Consider the following 23280-nt stretch of genomic DNA (forward strand, 5'->3'; position numbering starts at 1 on the left):
AGAGGTTAACGATGGTTTCTGTTACACACACACACACGCACACAGAACATATTTCTCATTAAAATATAATTTATTAAATATGAACATCAAAAGAAAGATCTAATCTATGCAAACATTCAGTACACAACCCTTATCGTCTGGTGGGGGCTTTGCTTATCTAAACATGATCACTTTTTCTTTTAGAAATTCATTGAAAATATAACTCCTAAAACTAGAGAGGAGGGTAGTCAGTGGGCTGTGGATGGGTGGGCGGGGTTTGCTCTCAGGGGGCGGGGCTTCCTCTTAGTGGGCGGAGCCGTGCGCAGCGGGCAGCTCTCTCCTCAGCAGGCGGTGGTTGGTGATTCGCCGCAGCGCGTCCTTCACCTGGGGCTGAGCCCAGAGGTCTGTGGCCACTGAGTCCCAGGAGGAGGTGGGGTGGCGGGGGGCGGGGGAGCCCTCTTCCTCCTCCCCGTAGTCCCCCTCCTCATCCTCAGAGGAGAAGGAGGGCGAGGGCCGGTCACCTCGGCCTGGGGGGGAGAAGTTCAACAAAGTGTCCAGGTCAGATATGGTCCAAGAAATGACGTGTATATTCAAAAAAGAAAAAAATATGTCAAAAAAAAAGAATGGCATGTTTTTGTATTCCTAGTTCTGGTGAAATGCTTTAACAAAATAAAAACCTACCAGTTTGGTTGTCATGGCGACTGTGTGTGGGTCTCCCCGTCTGGTACTGGACCCTCCTCCCGCCCGGATTCATCCCATGAACACTGCTCTGTGATTGGCGGGAATAGCTGTCCGGCTGGCCAACCGGATCCCTGGGGGCGGGCTGTAACCAGAGCAACCAGACCAGTCCACAGATCAGAGGCGTGTTGGTGATGTCTAAAGAGCAGCCAGACTCTGGAGCACAGGCTGGCCCCGTGGTGAGGCTTCATTCAGCGGACGGTGATCTTAAAGGTCCCACATTATACCACCAGGTGTGAGTGTGATTAGCCGTTTTGAAATTCTGCTTCTTGTGACATCACAAGTGGGCGCGTCCACCAAGATGTATGACGGATAGATGAGCAACATTTGCTACGGTCCACTGGGTAGGCTGCTCGACTGATCTATCCATCATACATCTAGGTGGACACGCCCACTTGTGATGTCACTAAAACACAGGAAGAGGCAGATTTCCAAAACGGAGTGTAACGGCTAATCACACCACACCTGGTGGCATGTCATGGGACCTTTAAAACCCTCAGCACCCGGCCCCGATAGGGACAGACGGACATAAGGTTTTTAGATTTCACTTCCAGAACAGATTTTAGTCCGATACGAAGCGATTCAGTTCCACGACATCAGCGGACCAAGTGCTTTCCTCTGTTAAAACGATATTGTTGTATTTGGTCGTGCAACAAAATATGAACCTAAATTCAGTAGCGTACCGTTTAAGTCAGGGCCTTCAGTAACGAACTCCAATGCCCAACAACGCCCCCCCCCCCCCCCCCCCCACAGACATGCCCACAAATATCATATTAGGTGCCGATACAGCCAACAAAGCCATATGTGCATCACACTATGCACTACTGCATAACATCAACAACAAGACAGTTGATCTTCAACAACAGCGCACACCACTGTGCTTTACCGCAGCTAGACTAATGCAGCATCACCATCAGATCTTTCATTATGTCACTCCGCAACCAGATTACACATCACACACATGACACAAAAACAAGTTTTCAGAGTTATTGTTATATTGTTCACCGGATGCTTTCGCAACTTCAACTTCAATGGATTAAATTAAATATAGCGACAATATTACAAGTGCACCGCCTCCAGCCCAGGAGTAGTTGAGAACGGGTTCACTGAAACACAGCATTACCGTTTAGCCTACTGCCCAAATTCCAGCAATATATTTATGTTTCCAATCATTACAAAAAAATGCTTTATAAACTAAAGTACTACAACAACATTATCGCTCCTCCTACACAGTACAAAGTAACACTCAACCATCACTTTGGATCGGTGGAAATCCATCCTCCGATCCTTTCAGGGAAAAACGTTAAATGACCTCATGCAGTCGGGCGTCCTGTTTTAGTTTAATGAGCAGCTCCTTCTCGATGGCAATAGATGCCAGAGAGTCGGGTCTGTCCGGTTGCATTCCGCGACTCCGCGAGTACGCTTTAATGTTTTAATAATTGAGAGTTGAGAAAGATCACTTGAAATTAACTCTGTCTTCTCTCCAAACGATGGCCTTGGCCAAAAGGCAAACGAAGGAGATCAGAAACAGGATCGCTAGGTGGTGTGAAGGCGGTGGCCATAGTAGTTCATATCAACTCTCTCTCACTACCCGCCAACATTTCAAACTTCCCTGATGACATCACCGGGGGCCAGCGCCGGCATATTGCTGGGCCCTGGGGGCGTTCTATCACTACACATCAACATTTGATTGGCTGATGACACACGTCAGTCAAATTTATTACCCAATGGGAGGTGGTAGCTTCAGCAGAAGGCTAGCAATACTTCTAGTGCTGGCCCCGCTGGTCCATTCAGCTGAGCTCAGCCTTACAAAAAGAACCGTTTTCCTTCTGGAATTATATTGTAATGTACTGAAAGAAATACGGAATTAAGATACGTTCAGACACACATTAATGTCATTTTGAAAATAAAATAAAATATATATATATTATTTAGATTTTGACAGGGCCAGCAGAGAAGTCGCTGCTGGCCCACCACACCATTCTCGCTCTGTGTGATTTTGGGCCAAGAGATAATGATAGATAACAGGATATACTTTAACTGGCGCTCTGACTAAAGCATAATGAGCCGCACAGTAATCTCCACTTAGTGGCGATTAGTAGTTAGTATTAGTAGTTTAGTTCACCGTTTGAATATTCACACCTCACTGTTGCCTAGTACCGTGTCAGCAAGAGGTGGAGATCTTGAACACATTAAATTTAAAAAAAATGAACAGCGATTTGTCTAGAACAGCAGCGGCTTTCATTAAGCACAGTTTAACTGCTTGGAGGAATGCCAAGAAACACTGGAGGTGGCCTTCACTCAGGACAGCTCTTCGGCGGGCCAGTGTGAGAGCTCCAGTTTCGCTGACGAACGAGGAGAGGATAAATGAAGGGAGGAGGGCAAGGAACTCAACACCCTGGGGTGATATGGGCTGTTGCTGATGTCTCCGCCATCAGACCGCTCCATCAAACCGTCTGTGTGTGTGTGTGTGTGTGTGTGTGTGTGTGTGTGTCTGTACCTGGGGGGATTGCGGTTTCCTGGTCAGCCGTCGCCTCTCCCTGGCTGACAGCTGCGGGGTCTCCCTCTGCTCCGGGGTGGGGGGGACGGGGTAGGCCTCCCCCAGGGGATCTGAGACACACACACACACACACACACACACAATATGTATTGATATATAAAGTTACAGCTTTAATAACATTTCTCATATCACATTTTTGTCAGCTTAGTTTTTTGGTCTTCTTGTTTTTGCTTCTTATCTCTTTACGTTGTGCTGTGACCCTGACGTTTCCTGTCTGGGATGATTAAACTACTTTCTTATCCTCTCTTATCTTAAAATCCTAATCTTGTCTAGAAAACAGCTACACCGATTGCATAGTTAACTCTAGGCCAAGTCTTATTGTAAAAGTCTAAAGAAACTTTAGAATTCCGTTTCAACTGCAATAATAAAAATAAAGGTAATGGGAATTTATTGAGAGGAAAAATACACTATATATTTTTAGAAGTGATATTTGGCAACATCTCCTAGTCCAACTCTTTAGCTGGAACAGCAACATACAATCTAATTTCCCAGCAGCAAAGTTAGAAACAGATCAAGTGTCACCACCTTACCTATGAAAGCACTGTCCGATTCTAGCAGAGATCCTCTGGCAGAGCCCGCCGTGTTCCCCCTCTGCGCTCACACACACACACACACACACCAAGTAAGTGCACACCAGACACACAGACAGACAGACAGACACACACACACACACACACACACACACAGGAGTATACATGAAGTGGGACCTTACATTGGATCATCATTTGAATGGACCCTGCAAAGGTGCGGCGAAGTTAATAAAATAAATCTCCCCATCCCTTGCAGTGCCTACTTATGCAGCGGAAGGAGAATCCAGACAAATAAATGTGCTGCCTATAGCCAGCTGATGTACTGGGGATTAAGTGGGCCTGGGATTATGGCTATTTTAATGTTATAATAAAGCTTTAAGACCCTTTCTTCCCCTGATCTTCCAGACTAGAACTGAGAGGTGACCTGGTTTTCTGATATTAACACAACGCTGGAGGATCGATTGTTCCCTCCTCTGCGCTCCGCTCATCTTATGCACATGACGCATGCATAATGACGGTTTTCTAGTCATCCCATTGAATAAAGAAAGTAAAAACCCACAAGACGGCGGGGACTTGATGGAGGTGTTGCTGTGTCCAGCGGTGCTCACCTGGTAGAGTCTGTGGTAGGGGGCGTTCCCGTCCAGGTAACCTGGAACAATGAGGAGAGAGAGAGCTCTCAGTACACAGTGCATATCTCAGGGGGATTCATTTACATTGCATTTGACAATTATGGGATTGAGCTTTTATCCAAAGTGACTTACAACCGTTAATACACACATTGACACAGCGACGGCGGAGTCAACCACGCAGGGCGACGGCCGGCTCGTCAGGAGCGGCTAGGGTTAAGTGTCTTTCTAAGGGACACATCGGCGCTCAGCTAGGAGGAACCGGGGATGGAAATTCCGACCTGCTCTTCCTCCTGAGCTAAGCCGACCCCATGCAGCCGCTGAACACGTCCGTCACGGTTCTTTGGGTCCACACACACACACACACACACACACACACACACACACACACACACACACACACACACACACACACACAGCTGCATATATCTCTGTGTTAACGAGCCTATCAGACGCCTCGTCTCCAGATATATATGCTGGACTTTCACACACATTTTTAGCGGGCGGCAAGGGAAGCAGACATTGCGTTTTACTGCAATGATTCAACATTTTCCTACTTTATTGCCAGAATATTATTCACCCTCATTCCTATAGTTCGTGTTCTGAATCAAGTTTTCATTGGATGAAATATTAGGGGGATTTGCTGGCGGGCTGGCGACTGGCCGGTTGTGATTGGTTGACTGGTTGATTGTGATTGGTTGACTGGGCGATCAGGGTTTGATTGATGGCTGAGACACAGAGCAGAACAGGGGACTGACCGTCCTGGGCAGTTCTCAGGGGGCCGGACATGGGAGGATGGTCCCTGTAGCCCCGCCTCCTCTGGCTGGCCACGCCCCTGTCTCCCTCGCGGACCCTGGGAAACCCACTGGAGAGCGCCCTCAACTCACCCTCTGCACGCACGCACACGCACACGCACACACACACACACACACACACACACACACACACACACACAGGAAAGTAGTCTACACAGTCTAACTGCAAATCCATTACCACAAGAAGACAAATGTCGAATGAATTCAAAAATATCCATGATGTCTTTAGTCAGTCTCTGCTCGGCTCCGCACGTCCTTCTCATAAAAATTCTGGTGCGGAAACTCAATTCTGGGAGGTTATTATTACCATTTCTATGTAAATGTATTCGTACCCATGTTCAGGGCCGCTCATATAACCCAATGTTCCACCAGAGCTCGTAGCGGGCGTGATTTACACATCTACATATGAACGAGCGTCTTCCACGAAACAAGGTCGGCCGCGCGACTGGACGCCCCGACTACCTCACCTTCAGCGTCTCAAAAATTTATTTTTAGATCGTAACTTAAGATGAATCTCCATCCCTGTAAAGTACACACGTGAGCTGGCCCACCAGAGACCCCCGGACGCGTGCCACTGCAGACGTGAGCTCCTGAGAGCCAGTGTTGCCAGATTGGGCCAGATTCTCACCCAATCTGGCAACCCTGGCTGCAGCCAAATTGGGTCTGCCGGATTGGGTGGGAAATCTGGCCCGATCTGGCAGACCCAATCTGGCTGCAGCCAGGTACGTCCCCTACAGTAGAGACAGTCCCCTAAAGAGGATTGTAACCCGACCCATCAAATCCCCCCTACGTCCCTCCCAGTATATCTCACAAGGCACTGATAAACCTACAATGAAAACGTTTGCACAGACACAATGGCCGGTTTGTGACTAAAACAAAAGTTCTGCGTCGGGCTTCTATGCGTTGTGCTCAGTGGAAACAGTCAAACTCCGCCCACACGCCCCTCCTAACACACTGCCTGCGATTGGTCAGCAACGTCATGGGATTACACCAGCACCGGGCCTCTATATAAAGGGTCAAACGGCTCCAGAGAGCTCGCCTCACCGCCGGGGCGGAGCTGCAGGGAGTCGTGGATGCGCTGCAGGGTGGCGGGCTCAGGGTTCCTGGACAGCGGCCGGCAGACCGCGGCCTGCAGGCGGAGGCGTGCCATGTCGAACACGTCCACCGGGGGGCGCTCCCGCAGCCTACACACACACACACACACACACACACACACACACACACACACACACACACACACACACACACACACACACACACACACACACACACACACACACACACACACACACACACACACACACACACAGATCAGCCCTGTAGTGCAGTGTTTTTGCTGTTCAAAGCGGTCACTGCGGTGTCTATGTATATACACACGTCTATGCTGTTAACTTCGTGCAACATACTAATCACATTGTTAGCCATCACATGAATAATGATGAATAATTAGGATGAATGGATGATGAGTAAAAATGAATAATGCCTGATGTGTAACGGTATTACCATCTTTAACGTAAGATAAGTTAAGATCTATAATGTGTCATCAAACTACCACTTAAAAGGTGCTGTCGGGAAGACTGGAGAGTTGTAATTACAGACAGCAGTAAAAAGACATCCCCAACATCCCCAAAAGATTGCTCCTCCCTGCTCTCTCCCTCCGTCATTGAGAACGGTTGCATTTCATGCACCTGTGAATGACAGGCAAGATGGATTCCTCAACCAATCAGAGAAGAGATGCCCTGATTAGTCAGAAATTAGCTCTTAAATACAACTTCTCTTTACTTTTTACACCGTTAATGTTTAATGGCCTTCTGGGACTGTAACTTTGTTCTGATCTCCCTGGAATCCCCCCCATCTATCACTCCATTCACAGCCCATCATGCACAGCCCTTGATGCTGGTGCCCAAGTGGTGGTTGGGGAGCCCTTTGGGGCCGGGCTCACCGGTCTCTCAGCGGAGACTCCCGCTCCTCCCAGTCGCCCTGCAGCAGCCCCTCCTCCAGGCGCCGCTGCTCGCTGCGCAGCTGCCGCCGCAGCGCAGACAGCTCGCTGAACACGTCACGCTTGTCCTCTGAGTAGGGGGGGGAGGGCACACACACACACACACACACACACACACACACACACACACACACACACACATCAGAAGTTACCTTTTCTGTTGGGAATTTATTACCATTGAGCTCTTTCAAAGGAATTTGTGTGCGTGTGTGGGTGGGTGGGTGGGTGTGTGTTTGCGTGTGCGTGTGTGTGTGTGTGTGTGTGTGTTTTCGCGCGTGCGTGTGTGTGTGTGTTTTCGTGCGTGTGTGTTTTCGCTCGCGCGTGCGTACGTGCGTGCGTGCGTGCGTACCTGTGGCACGGAGGTGGTTCTTGCAGGCCGGAACGGGGGGTGACTGAAGGCCGGACAGGGAGCGCTCCTTCACCATGGGAGAGAGGAAGAGTCCATCAAACCTCTCACTCTCTTACAGGCTGGTGCTCAGAGAGCACGTCTCAGACCAACTCCCACTGTGTTGGGAGTTGGGGTTTATCTGATAATATGATGGAATAATGTCTATGGAGAGCGTCAGGGCGAGTTGGACATGGAGTGCGTGCGTGCGCGTGCCTCTACACACACCGACATGGGAGCAGTAGAGCGCTGGCTGTCGAAGGTTGGGGGTCGGGGAGTGTAGCGCGGGGGTGTCCCCTGTCTCCGCTGCAGCGTGGGGATGGGGGGGGACGGCTCCCTGTGGACCTGCTAGGACACACACACACACGCACACACACAAACACACTGAGATACCACAAACGCAACCCCCTCTTTGCCTGCAAGACACACGGGGTTGGACGTTTGAAGGGTTCGACTCTATCCTTGCCGTGCACATTGGATCACGACAGAGAACAAAGCAGAAGCCACCAGATGTATTTAGAAGCCCCCGCTACGATTAACGACGAGTCGGAAGGAGCAGAACGCCAGCAGCAGCAGTAGCAGCGTGTCGTCATGGTAACCAGCGCTGCGTGGTTACCTCCTCCAGGCGCGCCTGCCGCTCCCTCTCGTACTGCTGCCTCAGCTCGGCGTTCTCCTTCTCCTCCGCCTCCTGCTTGGCCCGCTCCACCTCCTTCTTGCGCTCCTCCGCCAGACGCACCAGCTCCTCGTTCTTCCTCTTTTGCTGCGGGAGGAGGAGCAGAGGAGGAGGGGAGAAGAAGGAGGTGAATGAGGAAACCAACATGGGAGATGTACTACGAATATGGAGCATTCCACCGTTGTTCATCGTTCCTTAAGATGACATCAAACCTTGATCAGACATGACTAGAGGTAATAACAATGTCATCTTCTTAACGTGTAAGTGCTCAAATTCCAATAAAAACTTTTTGCCTCAAGTCTGTGGAAGCATTGGGTTGACCGACGACCTGACCCACGTCAACTGTGTGATACTTCCTTTGTACCGTCGCTGTGTATGAGGGTTATAACCATCTACGTACATATGAAACGCGCCACACACTGGGGCGTTATCCTACACGTTTCCGAGAAGCTTAACCCTCTGGATGAATGAACGACCGGATCAGAGCGCGGGCTGGTCGCCTGGACCGACGGCACACCCCACCGAGGCAAGGTGCCGGTACGGCGTGTCACATATGGCACATTTCCACCGGAGGGTGCGGGTCGGGTTCAGTCTGCAGTCTGTGGCACGGGTCGCGTTTCCACCGCCAAAAGTGGGCGTGATCCGGACTGAGTCTCGCAGTACTCCTCCGTTGGGGTACTGAGACGCCTGAAAGGGTTCCGGCAAGTTCGAGCAACACACACCGTCAGTTGATTGGTTGACAGAATTGTCACCTCCGTGCGACAGGGGGATAATAGGCAAGTTACAGATCAAGTATGCGTTACGTTGCCTTGCATAACATAAGGCATTCTGGGATAAAAACGTCAGAAATGCTGGTGATAACTTCCCTACGCGACATGTCACATGGCTTTAAAAACTCGCGGGAGCTCCCTCCGTCTGCATTTCTGTGCATATGGTCTCAAATAAATGCGGACATAAGACACTCCCCTCAACATATCAAAACATTGCCCTAGTTGGTTGGAATTACCACGTGGGAAATGACACAACTCCTTTCAAAGAGGCGTGCCCTCTCCCAAACTATGCTTGTTCAAACTACGAGAAGTGCACCTGTGTCCGACTTGACGTGGTGGGAACTTGACGTGCTTCTGACCCGTGCCGGCGGATCTTCTCAAGTCTCGTGCATGCATGCGCTCAAATGCAGACGATCTGAAACACGCCTAACAACAAACAAACACATTACCCGCAAGGTATTTCTGGACAACGGCGAAAGCTTTGTTTAATGAAGAAAATGTTGCGCAAAAGTTTGACGCCCTTCTTGGACGTCCAACATTGTTGCTCTTTGTTCATTGTGTGCGTTCTTCTTTTTCCTTGGATTTATTAGCAGGCTACACTGTGTCGGGCTGCTATGAGATCATGATGATTAAACGATTAAACCCCGCCCTACCATAAGGGTACTGTCGGCGGTGGAAACGCGAGCCGTAACTGAGCTGGGCTACACTGCACCCTCACTACTGGGCTGAGGCGTGCTGGGCCCGAAGCGTACCCTGCCGGTGGAAAAGGGAGCAATAGAGAGCTGTTCAGTTACCATGACCGTGGTCCGGCGGTGAGTACCTCACACCTAACCCACTAGATAGGTAAGATCGCACTCACCCAGGGACGTTCAGGGACATGCTTCAAGTACTGAAATAAGTAGGGACAGACGCTAAGTTACGGGCTGGCTAACGGTAGGCAGTAGCCCGTAACGGCCGGTTCCAGCCATGTCTCATAACCTTGGCAGCGGTGGCTCCTGAAGGCAGGGTCCGGACTCACCTCCGTCTCCTTCTGTTTCCTCCGGTCCTGCTCCTCCTCAAACTCCCGCTGGATGTGAGCGCGCTGCTCCGCCAGCTTACGCTCCTCCCTCGCCTCCTCCAGACGGCTCTGCTCCTGCTCCTCAGCCTTCTGCCGCCGCTTCTCCTCAATCTACACACACACACACACACACACACACACACACACACACACACACACACACACACACACACACACACACACACACACACACACACACACACACACACACACACACACACACACACACACACACGAAACAAGACATTTAATACACAATGCTATAAAAGTTACATTCTTCCCCAACAGTTCTAACCTTGAATGCTGAATAAGGCAAGAATCTACACTGACCGACCCGAGGCAAAATGAAAACATAAAAAAAGCATTTTGTCTTTAGGGAAGCACACTGACAGCATATATTACCATTGCACAGGAGATGATAAGGAATGTTTTGCCCCGGCAATAAAAGCAACCAAAACAAAAGCCAAACAGATATACAAGAGGGAGCCAGTTGTTCCTTGCCATAGGGCATCTGGTGTCCAATGAGGCGGAGGCCAGCAGGAGCACAACCCTGGTCTGTTATGCAGAGCCCACCCCAGGGACAGCCTGGACCTTTACCTGCTCTTTGAGGTAGACTTTGTACTTGTCCTGCTCCTGGACCTGCTGGGCCGAGGGCTCGTTGGCGAACACACTGCCTCTGGCAAACGTGGGCGTCTGCACATGGGCAAAACCTAGTGGAAAGGAAGAGCAAAAGGAGACATCGCAAATGTCGCGGCACTGCTCTGCTGCTTCAGTGCATCAGAATCAATCCAGGAATCACAGGCTCAATAAATATTACAATTTAATATAATATAAACATGAAAAACATTGCATGTTTGACTTGTATACGTATTTCTCTGTAGATGTGAAGGCATGCATGGCCAATATTAGCTATCACTACCATTACTATGTATCAAAACCCATCATACCCTATGATTATTCATTATTACACGGCTCTTCCCAATGCTGTGGAACGCTCCGTTCACTTGCATGGGCCTTCCCGACTTTCGGTGGTGAATTATTTAATTATTTATATCAATAATGACCGTTGCTAAGTATATAATGACCGCTGTCAAGGAAAGTGATTTTTTTCACGTCTTTTGTATCACTCCGCAAGTAGTCCGGAAACTTATCAACACCTGTGTATTGGGTTGCTAAGCGACGTCAACGTCTTTGGTGAACTATTTCTCTGCTGATCAACACTACAAATGGTAATTGTAAAAAGACACACCGTGTGAAGTTATTTTTTTCGTTTTGGCAAGTAACCGTGTAATAAGCGGGATAATGTATAGAACGTTGCCGGTCATTATCTAAAATAAGCCCCTTCAGGGCAAAGCAAGACAGACGCTTCGCGTCAGTGTCCTGTTCGCCCTGTCTGGGCTTATTTCCCGATAATGACCGGCGTTCTATACATTATCTCTTACTTATACCCCTCATTGGCACTTGTAAGGGAGGGAAGGTGGTGGGGGGGTCGGAGTTGGGGGTAAACTGTCTCTTTGTTAGTACCTTGTTTCACAGAATGATTCTGTGTATTCATTTCACTTCATGTATGAGGTGTACTGTATATCTGTTATGCTCAAAATCAAAAAAATGAATCATAAACATAAAAACACATTGTTGTCATGCAACGTTTATTGCCTCATTGCTACTTGGTTGACATGTCGTATCATCATGCAGACCGCATTGGAAGGTTCACTGCCGTGTTGCTCTGTCTTGTGAGGATCCAGTGTTGTTGCTAGGACACCAGAGACCCTGACTCGGCTCATACTAAAGATGAAGAGAGTGCGGTTGCCACGGTACCAGAGACTCTGTCGCTGGTGGCGGGCTGGTCGGCCTGGGGGGCCATGGCGACGGCGGCGGGGGCGGGGCCTCTCTTGGCCCTCTGCTCGGGGCGGGTGTAGGCCTCCTCGTTCAGCTTGTGCATCTGGTGCAGGTCGGCTGGACACAGGAAACAGGAAGTCAATGGGACAAGTACGACAGGAAACAGGAAGTCAACGTGTGTCAAGTACGACCGGAAACCGGAAGTCAACGGAAAAAGGGACCACAGTCTCAACAGTTAGCTGCGGGAAACCATTTAAATATACAAATAATATTATAATAATAATTCTTAGATTTGGATTAATACCTATAACAATGTAACAAATTTGACATTGTGGAAGGCGTTTTTTCCACAACACGCATATGAAGCAGTTCTATATATTCTGCTCAATGAGGCCTAATCTGTTGTGACTTTTACGTGGTTTAAACACTTGAAAATAATGAATAAGCCTATCAAGGTGTCCCCCAGCCTATGAAGAGCGAGTTCAACCCCTGCTAGGTACAGACCACCATCAGATTAACTTTTCACCAGACCAATACGAGCTACCGTAATTAATATATGAATGTATTAGGAGCTCAAACAGAGGCCGGTCTCTGTGATGGAGAGCTTCGTTCTGTCTGATTACGCAAGGTGCTCAAATCACCTCATGATAAATTCTGAATTCTGAATACATGCGAGCAATGCCTATCAGAGTACAGCTTAGCACAGCAATACCATTCAGTTTAGCAGAACTGTGACTAGGGAGTAAGGACCGGGAGAATCCTTCAGCAGAGCGAGTGGTACGATGTGACAGCTGCTGCTGGCACTTGGTTCATCATCTGTAATGGTTTCAAAAAGCTGCCCGACTTCAGACGAATCTTTCCCCGATATTGTGCATCCTCCTGGACTAACGGTCTAGGATGCGCTCTACTTAGGAATGAGAGTGATTGGATAGTACCACTGCCATGTCTCAAAGGGCTCATCAGTCAAACAATGGACATCATTCAATGAAGGACATTTATTGAAAGCCAAACATAACACAGCAAATTGCACACAGAAGGCCGACAATCAATCCCCCACAAAACAACGGGAGGGAGACCTACTGAGGAGGTTGCCGGTGCTGTCTCTGAGCGGGGCCCCTCCGCCGCCGCGGCCCCAGGGCTGGTGGTTCCTCATGTCGGCCTCCAGCCGGGCCTCGTACCTCTCCCGCTCCTCCTGCTCCACGCGGCGGCGCTCCTGGCGCTCCAGGATCTGGGAAATGCAAGAATCACCAAGCAACCGATTGCTGTTATTCCATTACGATGAAGAAGTACCAAGATGTCAGCGTGGAAGGTGCACGACATCATGTGAAACTCTCCAATGGAACGAAGAAAAGCTTTTTACTGGGTATTGTTTTTGTATATACTTTTTATACTTTTTTGACAGTGACAAAACTAAAAAGGCTAACTAACAATCTGCTAATTATTAACTAATTATCTGCTCCAAAGAACAGTTCCTGTGAACAGGAATGTAACATGTAACATGAGGACACTGGGTAGAAGGGGTTCAGCATCACGCTAACGGAAGAATTGGCAGACCAGGCCTGCACTCACTATGCCTCTTCTCTCTTCCACATGAGTCTCTAGGGCGTTCATGAACTGACTTATACCAAGCTTAGTGTACCAAGCAATGTGACTCCTTGGCTTCACTGAATTGTTTGTAATGACTTCCAAGACGCTACGCACAATACCATCATAGCCCTGCTGTTGCATTTACGCCACCACCTTACATTTAGTCCATTATATAGCAGCACCTCCAAAGTAGTAATATAAACACCCTTTATTGAATGTGATCAAATCGGTGCAAAACTGCTTTTCTGATTTATACCACAAATGCACAAAGTGCGGAGTAGATGGCAAAGAACAGCCCTATGTGTAAGAGCCTCTAGCAACTAGTGCACAAGTTAAACAACACAACAACCAAATCTTATGACAGCAAAATCAAGTGATAACTACAGGAAACTATTAAGGCAGGGTCAGCAACTGACAAGGCAGCTCGGAGGATCTGGGGTAGAGGCTGCACTGGGGCATTTGATACACTATCAGGGGCAGGTTGAGTCTATGGGAGGGGCTTGTTATACAACACTATCAGGGGGAGGTTGAGTCTATGGGAGGGGCTTGTTATACAACACTATCAGGGGGAGGTTGAGTCTATGGGAGGGGCTTGTTATACAACACTATCAGGGGCAGGTTGAGTCTATGGGAGGGGCTTGTTATACAACACTATCAGGGGCAGGTTGAGTCTATGGGAGGGGCTTGTTATACAACACTATTTTTGAGTTTATGGGAGGGGCTTGTTGTTTAAATGTCATTTATTTTACCTGCTTGTAAAGTTCACTCCGTGGTCTGCCTGGGTCTACCTGCCAAATAGATAACCACAGGCTGGGCATGCAGTCAAATCTCTCCCTCTCCCCTTCTCTCCCCCCCTCTCTCTCTCACTTCCTTGCACTCATGCCTCGAGAAGTGAACATAAGGTGTACCGGGCGGCCGTAGCCATTAGCACCCACTCAGGACAGCACTTCACAGTCAGGCCTTCTGCACGCGGGCAGAGACCCAGCGCTGACCGCTCGTGGGTCAAAAGGTCAGGTGGGACGTGACAATGTTTCTGAGAGGAACTGTTAAGAGCTGTCAGAAACGTCCCATTGGTGTACTCTCCAAGGACTGGTTCTTGAAGTGCTCCGGGTGTAAAAAAAATAAATATATATACATATTTTATGCTCCAATTTGATTCTGGCAAGCATAAAAAGGTGCCGATTCAAACAAACGCTTAACGCCCAAAGATCGCAAATTTTAGTAAATATCTGTAGTGCAACCCAAAAAACGAAATAGTATCATGTTTTCTGTAGCTTCATATAGGACTCAAGTCTATTTTGGACATGAAAATTCAAAAACATAACAAAACATTATTTCCACATTATTGTATCACCTGTGTGCGGACAGGGCTGTGAGCTCTGGGCCATGAGACCTTTCTGTTGTATGGGAGGCTCGGTAGGAAGGACTCTCAGTAGTTCTCCTGTCTGATAGGAACCAGCGCCGGGCTAATGGGAGGCCTACCTGCTGCTTCAGGGCCTCCTTGTAGCTGTTCATCTTGTCCTTGGTGCTGCGGGCCCTGTCCCCGGGGAACGCCCCCGCCAGAGAGTCAACGGACGCCGCCCCTCCAGCGGCCCTCAGGGGGCTCCTGTCAAACCAAAAGAACGGAAATCAGGGAATGACGGCTGGATACAGAAAATAGTATTATCAAAAGTTTGGGCTAGGGTTTTATAAAAAAAAAAGATAAGCACTGTTTTTTTTTTCCAATGAAGATAACATTAAATTAATCGGAAATATAGTCTAGACATTGTTAATGTGGTAAATTACTATTCCATCTGGAAACGGCAGATTTTTAATGGAATATCTACTAGGTGCACAGAGGCCCCCAGCCACCATCCCTCCTGTGTTCTAATGGTGCATTGTTTAGCTCATCGTGTTAAAAGGCTAATTGATGAGTAGAAAACCCCACAGCTGAAAACTGTTGAATAAAAGTGTTAGTTTATATGGAAAACATGAAATTGTCTGGCTGACCCCAAACTTTTGAACGGTAGCGTACATCTTAATATTATGAATCAGCATTCTCTTTGCGTCTCTGCTGCTCCTCTACCTCCGACAGAGAGACTCACCTCCAACTTACAACGTAAACACACTGCAGCTCCCACCATGGCCTCGCTCTCGCCCCGAGGTGACCAATGGCGTGTCTCCTCAGTGTTCAAACCCCAGGAGAAGCCACCGTGGGGGCAGGGGGGGACATACCGTGTAGCAGCAGCAGCAAGAGGAGGAGGATGGGGGGTGTCTGGGACGTGGCTCTCAGCGTAGTGACCGTGCTGGCTGTGGTGTCCGAGCTGGGGCACGCTGCCCCCTGGTGGCACGGTCCAGTAGGACGCGGGAAAGCCACCGCTGGTCCCAGGCAGCTGCGGACCACCTGAGGGGAGGCACAGTGGATGGGGTGACACTTTACACGTGATGAGACGTTCCCTGACCCATGTGCTGTTGTCATGTTGTGTTGTTATGTAGAGATACTTGGAAATGGATGGAAAAATAAATTCAAGTTCAGTGAATGAAATCGATTTGGCTGAACAGACATAATAGTGGGACGGGAATTCAGTTCGAGACACCGTGAAATTAGACATTATTTTCCTCTCTTTAGCTAATTGTCATGGCCATTTATAGTACTCTAACCATTTCCCTGTATTTTGGCCCTGGCAGGCGTAAAATTAGACCCAATGTAATCCTGATGGTCCAAACAACTCCCTCCCATGATTCGTTGTCATGTAGAGATACTTGGAGATGTGTCAGAAATTGTCCTCCAATTCAATGAATAAAATGACTTGGAGCCAAGGGAGAATACACATGGTAGGTTGTGTAGGGACAGACAGACATGTGACAGGGCTTACAGTAAGGGAGGTGTGTAGGGACAGACAGACATGAGGCAGTGCTTACAGTAAGGGAGGTCCGTAGGGACAGACAGACAGTGCTTACAGTAAGAGAGGTGTGTAGGGACAGACAGACATGGGGCAGTGCTTAGAGTAAGGGAGGTGTGTAGGGACAGACAGACGGTGCTTACAGTAAGGGAGGTGGTGGGGGTTTAGCTCCACAGCGGTGCTGTTGCCATGGTAGTGGCACGCATCCTGACACAGGCCCCGGTACGCAGCTTCAGGGAGCACTGCCGGTGGGTGTGGCAGGTAGGAGGGGATCCTGGACAGATATGGTTTCAGAGTAACTTTCAATACTAAGACAATAGCATGAAATATACATTTCCTGAAAAGCGACTTCAAAATATGAAGAGTGTGCGTGTGCGTGCATGCGTGCGTGCGTGTGTGTGTGCGCATGTGTGTACCTGAGGGCCCGGTGCAGCGGGGGCGGGCCGGGCGGGCAGTAGGGGGACAGCAGGCCTTCCCCCAGGGCAGCGCTGTACTCTAGCAGGGGGGACTGGAAGGCCGCGCGGCCGGGCTCTGGGGGAGGGTTCTCCCTGGCGGGCCGGCCGCCGCCGCCGGTGTAGGCCTCCCTCGCCACTCCCTCCCTCCTCCGGGTCAGGCCCATGTATTTGATGTGGTCCAGCTGGGTGTCAGACACAACATGGGATGAACACAGCTCTAAAAAAGGCCACGCCCTCTGACTCCGCCTGCGTCATTCTGGGGCAGGGCTCCCCTGTAAAGGCTTCTTTCTTTATATGAAACAACTAATGAACCATGCAGCTGGGTCTTGCTGTCTCCTAGCGACTCAGTAACTGCACTAGTAACTAGTTAGGTTTGGTAACCTTTTCTCAAGGGTCAATTAGTTTAAGTAGAAATCCCGATCTTTGGTGGTTAGTGCCTTGCACACATTGACAAACAGTTGCGGCCACATTGTGGAACGCACCCTACCTAAACCACCACTGTTTGCCAACTGTAAAGGACGCGTTCACACCAAACGCTAAGCGAATATTCTACTTGCGTTACTTTGGCGGGGTTGCTCGCGCAAACGGCAAACTATGCTTGTGTGAGTGATTCAGCGTCGAGACAAATTCGTGAGCATATTTCAACCTGAGCGGATGAATGAATTTTGATTGTTCGTGCCGCCCCTTCGCATGCAAGCTGAACCCTGTCAGCACCAACACTTAATCAGCAGATGACCAGATAAAGCCAATAACAGGTGATGCATGCAATAGCATGTATTCACCAAGAGAGGGAGTCATTCAAACCCGAGTTCGGTTCTGTTCCCCTCTCAGGGGAAGGTTTTCTTTGCGCTGTCAACGTCACAAAAATTTGATTTTACAATTACATTAAAATACCAAAAATCGAATAATAAACTATGCTTAATAGACTATGCCATAAACTATGGCTGAAATACAAAGTACATCCATATATGATGATGGCTAATTTTCCATCATCATATAATCATAATTCACAAATTATACTAAATAATTGCCCACTGATGCTCCCAACTGAAATCTGGTGTTTCTAGTTTGTCGAGTAAGTACACATAACACACCGTGTCTAACCACACAGTAAAAGCATTATGAAGCAAATGAATCCACTTTGCATGCAATTAGTCCTTCCATCTCCACATCTTGAAGCCCATTCGTTCTGATTAGTTTGCTCTGTGCTGGCGTCTGACTGACCTGCTTGTCTGGTTCTGGTGCTGCTGCAGACATTCTCAGCTCCAGCTCCTTCTCCCTGCAGCCAGGACAGAGCACAAGGTTCTAGAAGATACTGTCTGGACATTCACAAGCTGTTGAGTAGTTTTTAAATCAACCCATGTATTTATGTTTGTCTTTAGTACAAAATAAAAGTACATTTTATACAAAATGTTCTTAGACTTAAGAGCAGGTGGACTGTCATATTGTCTGGTTAAATTATTTGTATTTACTTCTACCCCACATAGAAGAGACACACTAAAGGCTAGCTTTCAAACATTTTTAACTAAACATACCTAAGCGTTAGCCTCTCTAATGTAAGCCAACATCTCTTAGATAATACCTAAACATACCCATCTGCAATGTTAAATTAAAAATACCACTTTCCATTTAAACTTGATCAAACCATGGCAACCAAGGCAAGTTACAAATAGATGAACTACACAATCCACTGCATCGCATAAGAGTTTAAACTTGCATCTTAACTTGAGATCAACCAAACAGTGCCCAAGGTCATGTGTATATCCAGGCATAGTTCACTACACAGTGACAATGAATCCTTCCCCACCTCCTCTTCCTCCTCTGCTGGTCGGCTATCTGCTCCTCCAGCTCCTGTCTGTAGCGCTCCTGCCTCTTCCTCAGGGCCTCCTCCGCATCCGCTGCCCCTGAAGAGGAGCAGGAGGAGAGAGAGAGAGACAGTTTGGTGTGAATCTATTAATGGTTGCAATCAGTTTTTCCTCAAATCCCTGAACATCAGTTTTCCCCTCTTTGTTCATTATCTTTATCAAGGGCTGGGTCGTTGGTTCATTTCCATAGATATGTCTGCACATTTGACAGAATGACAGACCATTCATTCCGAAAAAAATACCACAATCATCGCAGAGGTGTATGCTATGATTGAGATAGCTACACTTGTCTCATCTAGTTTAAGAACTAGATGAAAATACCAAGGAAAGCATAATCCTACACGTAATCTTGACATGCACTTTCTCTCATGATTACAAAAACATCATGGTGCTTTTGTTAATGCAAGAAACAGCACGTATCACAGCAGTATTTGCTAACGGTGGAAGAATGTCTTCTCACCAATTAAAAGTCCAGTTGCAAACTCAGTCTGGTCTCTGTTGGTCAGCCTGGATCTCCGGTCTGCTCTGGCGCCCCCTGTGACAGGTTCCCTTTTCTCCCTGATGGACCCAAATCAATGAGCACATATGAAATAATAGGTCATGGTCAAGTTACAAGACATTTTCACATCTGTGAATGAGGCATTTGCTTCCACACCAAATCAATGCAATCCATGCATATATTGAAGAGGAGGACATAAGGGACTTATACCCAACTCTGATGGAAGATTAACATTTGTAGTTTAAGATGGTTGTTGGTATGGAAGAGGTGTTGTGACCGGCCTTTAAGAGTAAAGTGGTGACAAATACAAGGGCTCAGATCCATGATGTTGGGGCTTTAGATTTTCTTCTACACCAGATCATAACGCTGTGCAAATAAGAAAGCATTGTGTTTCTCATTTGGTTTCAAATGTTATGCATTTGTTGGACCAACAACAGGGACTGGGGATATGATTATTTATTTAATTCAAATGAATGAAACGTGGATTGTATTCAATGAAATTAATTTAAAATAGGTACTAACATGACTCTGATGTTGAACCATCTACTCTTCTCTTTCATCACTTTCCCTTCCCAATATTGGTAGAACCGTTGGCAGGTAGGATCCTTAGAGGGAGCATTGTGCCCCAAGGAGGGTGGCTGGGATGACTGACAATAGGATACATCAGGGTTTCCCACAGCACTTTACAGCCGCCTAAGCAACACACGCCTGCCACCTTAACTACGCTGTCAAAAAAAAAAATTATCTACATTTCTTTTCATAAAATTCTTACGTTTTGAATATTTTTAAAACTTTAAAATATTTTAAATATTTCACAAATTAAGTCACTGTTCTTGTTCCAGGTGTTATTTTGAAAAGCTGCTTATTTTTAAATTGTCATTTTTATTTAATATTTTGTGTTTAATACATTTAAACACTATAATATAAACAAATGTATATTCGGGAAACCCTGTATATAATACAGTACTTCTCCAAAGTTGTATTTCTTCACTGCTATTCTTAATCTTAACAAGCAGCCAAGAAAAACAAACATTGGCCAGAAAGTAAACGTCAGCGCTCGGTGTCAGCAGCCTGGCGGCGGTCAGGAGGTCGATGCAACGGTGTCTCGTTTCACCTGGGTGAGAAGCGCTCAGTGCTGCTCGATGCCCCCTAAACACCCAGAAGCCTTCAGTCCACCCAACAGGGGCTCCCTCCCCGAAGACCTACCCGATAGCCCTGTACCAACTGCTGCTCTCCGCGGCGGCCTGGACCCCCATGTGTCTCTGCTGCTGCCTGCCCTCCGCAGGCTCCAGCCTCTCCTCCCCGCCTCCACCGTCGTCCTCCTCATTCCCAGACTCCCGCTCCAGCGGCTCCTCGTCACTCCCCTCTCGGTGGGAGGTCCGGCGACGCCGCGGTCGGTTGGCCCTCTGCGTGGGCCTCCTGCCCTCCGCCGGGGGGGCGGCGTCCCTGCTGGCGCCCGCTCCGCGCTTGGCGTGGCTGGGGAGGCGGGGGCCCTGGCTGAGGGTAGGGGGGTGGGGCAGCAGATGTTCCTGCGGCGGGAAATGGACAAAACATGTACGGCGGTTTCAGTGGCAGGGATCATATATCGAGTCCAGATGGAACACACACACAAAATCATGCATCGCGCAAACACACACAATCACAGGCATCTTTTGTATTTGAATTGAGGTGGTTATTAACAGCTATACCCATTAGATAAATACATGAAGCAAATAAAATAAATAGATGAAAGAAAGACATTTACCTTGGCAGACCGGCCTTCACAGGCTCTGTTCTGTCCGGTGTCAAGGCGTTTTTTCTGCCATAAAAACACAAGCTTATTGTTAAGTACATGGAAAGGAACTTTTGTGCTCAAACGCAAAATATGAATAGTTTAAAAGGAGTCAACAGTGGCAGCTGGGGTTTTTGATAAGAGAGTGTCTTTACTGCTAATATGAAGGTCAGGAGGCGTCCTGAAAGTGGTATGTATAAACCCCTGCATGTATTGTAGGACTCCTTCAGGATTCATATTAATCTTGACTGAGATAAGTTGGGGACTTGAGATTCATGCAAGATTCGCTTTAAAATGTTTGTTTGAGAACAACAGACTTGGAGGAGTGAGACTTGGGAAATGTGAGATTGGAGCCGGACAGGACGACACCACCACAGTGTAATTAATACGACACCTCGGCCATGTAGCGCCTGAAGTCCATGCGCAGCTCCTGTTGGAGCCCCTGTTTCTTCTTGGCATATTCCACTCCGAGAGGCAGACCAACGCAGAAGCCTTCCTCTGATCAAACACAAGAGCCAGACATCCACAAACTCTACATTTCATATGGATCCAGTCACGGAGCAATTATGAGGACAACAAAATAAACTAAAAAAGTTAGCGAGGGATAGATTCTGGCTGCTTTTAAAATGGTACCTTTGACCTGGACTGTAGTTCTACATGAGGGTGGGATGTTCTCCTTAAGGGCAGAATCCTGGGCTCTGCGGACATTGCTCTGTAAACCAAACAGAGAGAGCCGACTCAAAAGGTTGTTTAGCACATGACAGGGCAAAGAGATATCAAAACATATGACGTCCACAGTACATACATTAAGTCCCAAACAAATACCCTACCCTCATTTCCATGTAAGGAGGGTCTTGGTCCAAACTGGCCTTGTCCTCTGCCACTCTGGCTTTGTGCTCCCTGATGAAGGCCCGCAGCTCCTCGTCCATTTCCATGAGGACCACAGATCCACTGAGGACAACATGCAGTATGTATGCAGTCATGTTAATACGACTCAGCTAAGCCGTTTACAGCCCTGCTGTGGCTCTGGCTATGATGACATGAGGCTTTAGGTATTACGGCTTTCGTTTCCCATGGCTCAATAAGAGATCAATATTTTTGCATGCAATGTGTATGAAAGGGAAGTGAGTGTCATCAACAGTACTGTTGGTCCACAATACTGTACACCACGTCTATATCACACTGCAGAGATATCAACGCGTACAAAATCCTTTGGATCCTTGACCATCTAATAATTCAGTATTTCTTTACAGACACCAACACCTCATCATAAAGCGACAGTGTGGGACGCAGCACAGGTGAATAAACGCGGCACTGCGTCTTTAATAGTCGGTTGTCATGGAATCGACTGATAGCGTTTAGTTAGCACTCAATAGCTATCTGGTTCAGACGCTGAAAAATAACATGTCATCGTCATCACCATGCATGGCCATTCGGGATAAAGTGTGTGAAATGTGGTTCAAGTGTGTCATATGCACCTTGACCGACGGCGATGTTTAGACGTTGTAAACATGAGACGAGGAGCTACAAACTAGTGTGAACGCGCACAGGTATGTTCTGTGTTCACGTCATAAACAACGGACAAAGTAACCGTAACTCTTACCGCGGATGAGCCTCGGTGTAACGTGGAGGGTGTGACGGCGTGTGTCGGTTGGCGTTATCTCCCAACTGTTGCGGTCCGCTGCGGTCGGCTCGAGCTCAGCTGTTTGCTAGCATGCTAGCCTAGCTCAATCAAACTCACACTGGCCCTGCTGCGCGCCCTCGCGCGCGCTCCAGAGACGTCTCGACCTCGGCTCATGCCCCGCCCACAGATTATGTTCCCGCGGTCACCTCTCCGCAGCGGATTAACCGACTATTATATCAGTCGGTTAATATTAGTATAATATTTCATGCATGTTTATTACTTAACTAACTAACAACTAACTAAACTACCAGCGTGTCACTGGAGGTAATTTCCTCTAGAAACCCGCAGTAGTCATACATGTCACATAGAAGGGACCAGAGTTCCCTATTATTAGTCAGATGGATACAATGATCTTGTCTTGGCAATTTTACTATATATATATATATATATATATATATATATATATTCAATTCAATATATATATTCAATATTATCAATAAACTGTTTTGTTGTGTTGCAAAGATGCAGATACCCTAGATACTCCAGATTATATAGTTCTAAAGTTCTATGTACATAATATACAGTAACAGAAATCACACCCCCAATGTTGTTTTTGTCATTTTGCA

General features: G+C 47.8%; 1 protein-coding gene across 4 annotated transcripts; it reads right to left on the reverse strand.

Annotated features, from left to right (window-relative positions):
- Positions 1 to 133: 133 nt before the first annotated feature.
- LOC311345072 (centrosome and spindle pole-associated protein 1-like) lies at positions 134 to 22767 on the reverse strand. 4 transcript variants are annotated; one of them, XM_084469436.1, is made up of 28 exons: positions 22634 to 22767; positions 21861 to 21981; positions 21664 to 21742; positions 21425 to 21528; positions 21004 to 21057; positions 20466 to 20788; positions 19221 to 19318; positions 18703 to 18799; positions 18120 to 18174; positions 16857 to 17077; positions 16584 to 16714; positions 15773 to 15941; positions 15041 to 15164; positions 13052 to 13199; positions 11951 to 12088; positions 10730 to 10842; positions 10094 to 10243; positions 8249 to 8392; positions 7861 to 7977; positions 7597 to 7663; positions 7191 to 7317; positions 6293 to 6432; positions 5192 to 5323; positions 4416 to 4456; positions 3808 to 3868; positions 3218 to 3327; positions 661 to 802; positions 134 to 506 (listed from the first exon to the last, which is right to left on the reverse strand). In XM_084469436.1, the coding sequence occupies exons 2-28, from the start codon at positions 21963 to 21965 to the stop codon at positions 283 to 285; spliced, it is 3414 nt and encodes a 1137-aa protein (XP_084325562.1). In that variant the 5' UTR covers positions 21966 to 21981; positions 22634 to 22767; the 3' UTR covers positions 134 to 282. The 4 variants fall into 4 exon arrangements, with proteins under 4 accessions (XP_084325562.1, XP_084325561.1, XP_084325563.1 ...); XM_084469435.1 differs by having other exon boundaries at positions 7861 to 7980; XM_084469437.1 differs by lacking the exon at positions 5192 to 5323 and having other exon boundaries at positions 7861 to 7980.
- Between the last annotated feature and the right edge of the window lie 513 nt (positions 22768 to 23280).

Source organism: Micromesistius poutassou (assembly GCF_964030765.1).
Source record: "Micromesistius poutassou genome assembly, chromosome: 6".
In the NCBI taxonomy this organism is placed as follows: domain Eukaryota; kingdom Metazoa; phylum Chordata; class Actinopteri; order Gadiformes; family Gadidae; genus Micromesistius; species Micromesistius poutassou.